The 6,295-nt window shown below is 43.2% G+C and overlaps 1 protein-coding gene across 2 annotated transcripts in view; it reads left to right on the forward strand.

Moving 5' to 3' along the window:
- POLR2A (RNA polymerase II subunit A) overlaps positions 1-549 on the forward strand; it is a 24,235-nt gene extending 23,686 nt beyond the window's left edge. For both annotated transcript variants that reach the window (XM_021694493.2, XM_044921375.1), the window contains one exon: positions 1-549. This exon is cut by the window's left edge. In XM_021694493.2, coding sequence (XP_021550168.2) covers positions 1-153 — 153 coding nt within the window. In that variant the 3' untranslated portion in view covers positions 154-549.
- The last annotated feature ends 5,746 nt before the right edge of the window (positions 550-6,295 follow it).

The raw sequence follows: 6,295 nt of genomic DNA on the forward strand, positions 1-6,295 counted from the left end.
CCCAAGTACTCGCCCACCAGCCCCACCTACTCGCCCACCTCCCCCAAAGGCTCTACCTACTCCCCCACTTCCCCTGGCTATTCCCCCACCAGCCCCACCTACAGCCTCACCAGTCCGGCCATCAGCCCGGACGACAGTGATGAGGAGAACTGAGGGTGCGCGAGGCACGGGGCAGCCCGGGTGGTGCCCTTGTGGGGCGCAGGCCCCCAGCCCGCCTCCCTTGTACATAGCGCCTGTGACAAAGTTCCTCGTTGACGTTCTGGTCCCATTTCCGCTGGGGCTTCTTGTCTTGTCCTCCACTCGTGCTGTCTCAGAAGCCACTCGCCTGGCTGTGGTCTTCTCCTTCCTACCCCACCCGCCCCAGGCCTGTCCCCAAATCGAGGCTCCCTCCTTGCCTGTGGCTTGATTGGGGGTAAAGGGTATTTTAACTTCTTAGGGGTAGTTCCTGCTCTGGGTCATTATATCTGATCCTCGGGAAGAACAAAGCTAAAGCTGCCTTTTGTCTGTTATTTTATTTTTTGAAGTTTAAATAAAGTTTACTAATTTTGGCCAAAAGCGTGTCACGGGGAGTGCTTAACTGGGGGGCAGGCATACCTGGGCAGCCCCCTGCCTGGGCCACTGACCGCTGCTGGGAGGCGGGCGGCCCGGAGCAGACAGCTCCTTATTCTCTGAACAAGAACTTGCCACGTACCACGTGTTGCTTTCTACCAGCTTTATGGTCCCACGGGGGTGGCCCTTGCCCTTCGTTGAACATAACTTTAACCTCTTATCATGATACGGGATTTGGAAAAGTTCAGAAAGATCCACGTGCTGCAGAAGCAGAGACGTAACCAGTCTTCACGCCACCACCAGGAGGCACATTTTCTTCTGGTATTTTTCCTGCACGTTTCTCAAGTCCCTTCCAACCAGTTCTTGTTTTGGCCTCAAACCAACAATGAGAAGGTTCTGGATCCTGTAATATGTTTGAAAGCAGCCGTGAAAGGATTTGGGGATAATTTGTTGTTTTTGGCCACTCCATATTTTCTTTCATTAGTTTCCTGTTACTCTGCCTATCCGCTTTCTCCATTCTCTGCTAGGTATTTCTGCTTTACTTTGGGTGTTTTAAATTAACTTTTTAAATTGAAATATTTCAAAGAACAGTATAGAAAGTGAAGTCCAAGATCTACTAACTTGATCACTGAGGTTATAGAGTATAGATACCATTTTGCCGTATTTAACCCCGATCTTAAATTGTTTTGAAAGAGATGACTTGTTTTTATAAGGATATATGTCCATTATAAAAGATCCTAACGGGGGGCCTGGGTGGCTCAGATGGTTAAGCGACTGCCTTCGGCTCAGGTCATGATCCCGGGGTCCTGGGATCGAGCCCCGCATTGGGCTCCCTGCTCCTTGGGAGCCTGCTTCTCCCTCTGCCTCTCTCTCTCTCTCTCTCTCTCTCTGTCTCTCATGAATAAATAAATAAAATCTTAAAAAAAAAAAAAAAAAGATCCTAGCACTGCAGGAAGGAACAAATATCAAATCTTCCCAAATCCCACCCCCAAGAAACGAGCGTCAACGTGGTGAAGGGAATTCCAGACATCTCCTGCATCAATCGCATGGAATGGTAGGAGGCTAGAAATTGTTTAAGAAGAATGGGATTGCTTACACATGGTCTTGAGTTTGGGCCGCTAGGACGCTACCATAGACTGGCTTACCAACAGCAGGTATTTCTCACAGCTCTGGAGGCTGGGGAATCCAAGGTCAAGGCCACTGGCTTCTTGGTTCACAGATGGCCATCTCAGGAGTCCACAGGGCAAGAAGGGGTGAGGGAGCTCTCTGGGCTCCTCTCAGGACACTGATCCCATTCATGAGGGCTCCACCCTCCTGACCTAAGCAGCTCCCCAAAGCCCCGCCTCCAAATACCATCACATTAGGGATTCATTTCCAGCATGGGAATTTGGGGGAGACAAACATTAAATCCATAGCATGTACTTAATGTAATTAATTTGACTTTTTTTTTTAAGATCTTATTTATTTTAGAGAGAGCAAAATCACAAGCAGGGGGAGCGGCAGAGGGAGAGGGAGAAGCAGACTCCCTGCCGCGCAGGGAGCCCAATGTGGGTCTTGTGCAGGGACTCGATCCCAGGACCCCGGGACCATGACCTGAGCGGAAGGCAGACGCTTCACTGATGGAGCCACCCAGGTGCCCCTAAATTCAATAATTTTTAAGGAGAAAAAAATTAAGCGAATTCATCCCTCTGCCAAATGTCATACCGCTGATACTTCTCCATGAGAAATATTCCTGACGGGTCCATCAACATCAACATAGGTTAATGAAAACCAAACAAATGAATAAATGAAAAGCAGAATCAGACCCCATAGATACAGAGAACAAAGAGGTGGTTGCCAGAGGGAGCGGGAGGTCCAGGCTTCCCCTAATGGAATGAATAGTCATGGGGATGAAAGGCACAGCGTAGGGGTCATAGTCAGGGTATCCTGTGTCATGTGGTGGCAGGTGGTAGCCACATGGGGGGGGCACAACATAACGTGTAAGTGTCCACTCACTGTCTTACGGCTGACACGGGGGTAACATTGCATGTCAACTATGCTTCGAGAAAAACATTATAAAACCATTGAGATGTTGGTAATGTTGGGTTATTTTTTAAAACATGGAAAGTTTTAAGGGATGCCTGGGTGGCTCAGTCGGTTAAGCATCTGCCTTCGGCTCAGGTCACGATCCCGGGGTCCTGGAATCGGGCCCCACATCGGGCTCCCTGCTCCGCAGAGAGTCTGCTTCTCCCTCTCCCTCTCCCTCTGCTTGTACTCTCTCTCTCTCACTGACAAATAAATAAAATCTTTTAAAAAAAAAGTTATTTAATGTATCAGAACTTCATGTTAATGAAACCATACTGTGTATGTCCTTTATGACCTGCTTCTTTTAGTCAACATTGTTTTAGAGGTTCATCCTGTTGAAGTTTATAGCTACTCATTCGTTTTTACTAAAAAATACACCATACACTGTTTAAATTATAGACTTCATCCTTGGGGCTCCTGGTTGGCTCAGTCGGGAGAGCCTGTGATTTTCGATCTCGGGGTTGTGAGTTCGAGCCCCATGTGGGGTGTAGAGATTACTTAAATAAATAAAACTTTAAAAAAGAGAGAGAGAGGAATCCATCCTTACACTATGCATTATTCTTTTCTAGTATCCTCCAAAAGTTTTATGGTTTGGGATTTCACATCTAGGTAAATTTTAATTCACTTAAAATTGACTTATTTGGTGGAAAGAAGTGGTTTCATTGTTTTCCACATGAATAACCAATTGTCCCAGCAAAATTTATGAAATGACTCATCCTGTTCAAATGCCCTTCTTGACCAAGTCATTTTCATACGTATTTCCAAATGTTTCTAGGTTCTTTTGTTCCTTTGGTCTATTTTCTCTTCCTCTGTTACCACCACATTGTATTATTATTATTATTACTATTATGCTTATTTTTTTAGAGAGAGAGTGCATGTGAGTGAGGGGTAGGAGCAGAGGTAGACAGAATCTTGAGTAGATTCCATGCCCAGCGCAGAGACCGACACAGGGCTCGATCTCATGACCCTGAGATCATGACCTGAGCCAAAAAATCAAGAGTTGGCATCTTTAACTGACTGAGCCACCCAGGCGCCCCTCTACCACATTATTTTTAATTGCTATGCTTTTTGTTATATTTCAAATATCTGGTAAAGCAACGTACCCCTCCTTGTTCTCCAACAATGTCTTGTCTATTTTGGGCCCTTTGTTCTTCCATGAAATATTTAGATCTAGTCCATAAAAATAACCCATCAAAGATTTTTGTTAAAGTTTATGTCTATAAGATTAAATCTATAGGTCCCCACATTGAGCTTTACTATCCCCAAAACATGGCATATGTCTCCATTTATTCAGTTTTTATGTCCTTTAATAAAATGATATCGTTTTTCTTCATAGAGTTTACACTTCTTTTATAGATTCATTTCTAGATTCTTTATATTTTTTTATTGATATGATACAGTATCTTTTTTCATACCTCATTTTCTAACACCTTTTTTTTTTTAAGATTTTATTTATTTAACTGAGAGAGAGAGACAATGATAGCAAGAGAGAGCACGAGCAGGGAGGAGAGGGAGAAGCAGACTCCCTGATGAGCAGGGAGCCCGACGTGGGGCTCAATCCCAGGACCCTGGGATCATGACCTGAGCCGAAGGCAGATGCTTAACTGACCAAGGCGCCCAGGCGCCCCTCATTTTCTAACATCTTGATGTACAGAAGTGAAATAATTTTTTGTATGTGGATTTTATATCCAGCAAACTCTGTAATCTCTCTTACTAATCTTTAATTTATGTGTGTCGTTTTTTGCTCTATACATAGACAGTCATGTCATATACACACAATGCCAAGTTTGTTTCTTCCTTCCCAGTTATTAAAACCTTTATTCCTGGAACGCCTGGCTGGCTCAGTCAGTGGAGCATGGGACTCTTGATCTCGGGGTCATGAGTTCAAGCCCCACCATGGGCGTAGACTTACTTTAAAAAAAAAAACAACAAACCTTTATTCCCCATGTTACTGTACTCTGACAAATTTGCATAAGTTGTTTACTAGAATAACTCACCTTTGTGTGCACTTGATCTTAAAAAAGAATGCTTTCGTGGTTTCACCATAAGGTATGATGTGTGCCATAGGGTTTCTTTTGTTGTTGTTTTTTGGTTTTTTTTAAATAAATTTCTATCAAGTTAAGGAAGTATCCTTCTGTATCTAGTTTGCCAAAAGATCTAATATGAATAAATATCCAATTTTATGAAACATACTTTTTTCTTTTCTTTATTAAATTTATTTAAGTTTATTTATTTTTTTAGTAATCTCTACACCCAACACCCAATTAAGTTCCCCCTAAGAAACTTATTTTCTGCAAGGTTCTGCTAGCTTCATAAGGTGTTTGGGATTATTACCTCACTTCCTTTCCTTTCAGAGTATGACCCTACCTGTTCTCTGACTATTTGACAACACCCCCCTAACTGGTCAGCACCAAATGTGAGGTGTTTTCTTCATGGGAAGATAGATATGTATCTATTCAATCTCCTTAATAATAAGACTAGTCATGTTTTCTATTTCTTCCTGACATAGTGTTAGTAAATAGTATTTTCCCTAGGAACTTGCTATCAAATAAAGTTATTTAGGGGCGCTGGGGGGGCTCAGTCGTTAAGCATCTGCCTTCGGCTCAGGTCAGGATCCCGGGGTCCTGGGATCGAGCCCTGAATCGGGCTCCCCGCTCCACGGGAAGCCTGCTTCTCCCTCTCCCACTCCCCCTGCTTGTGTTCCCTCTCTCGCTATGTTTCTCTCTGTCAAATAAATAAATAAAATCTTTAAACAAAGTTATTTATGATATCTTGTTTTTATTTATTATTATCTGTTTGATTTCTTCTGTTTCTGGAGTTAGGCCACCATTTTGTTTCCTATACTGTTTATTTATTCTCTGTTTAGCCATCTTGCCACAGGGTTGTCTCTTTTTTACTTTTTTTAAAAAGATTTATTTATTTTTTTTTTTAAAGATTTTATTTATTCATTTGAGACACAGAGATACAGAGAGAGAGAGAGCATGAGCAGTGGGAGAGGCAGAGGCAGAGGGAGAAGCAGACTCCCGGCCGAGCAGGGAGCCCGATGTGGGGCTCGATCCCAGGACCCTGGGATCATGACCTGAGCTGAAGGCAGACGCTTAACCATCTGAGCCACCCAGGCGCCCCTAAAAAAGATTTATTTTTTAAAGTATTTTATTTATTTATTTATTTATTTTAGAGAGAGAGAGAGCTCGTGCACCCACCGAGCAGGGGAGGGATAGAGGGAGAGGAAGGGAATCTCAAGCAGTCCTCACCCACACATACTGAGCTCAAAGCCCCTCTTGGGGCTTGATCCCATGACCCATGAGATCATGACCTGAGCCGAAACCAAGAATTGGACGCTCAACCAACTGAGCCACCCAGTTGTCTCTCTTTTTTTACTTTTAAACAGTGAACTTCTGTCCTTGTTGATTTTAATTAATTGATTCTTCTGTTCTTAGCTATATTGTTTCTTACCTTTCTACTTTCTTTGAATTTATTCCACTATTCTTTTCATGGTTTCATTAACTTGGGCATGCTTTTTTGCTGTAAACAGTTGTGTTGTCTTTTATTTTATTTTTAAAAATTTTATTTAATTATTTGAGAGAGAGAGAATGAGGGAGAGAGAGCACAAAACGGGGGAGGTCAGAAGGAGAAGCAGACTCTCCGATGAGCAGGGAGCTCAATGCGGGACTCCACCCTG

This window comes from Neomonachus schauinslandi, chromosome 15 (genome assembly GCF_002201575.2).
Source record: "Neomonachus schauinslandi chromosome 15, ASM220157v2, whole genome shotgun sequence".
Classification (NCBI taxonomy): Eukaryota; Metazoa; Chordata; class Mammalia; order Carnivora; family Phocidae; genus Neomonachus; species Neomonachus schauinslandi.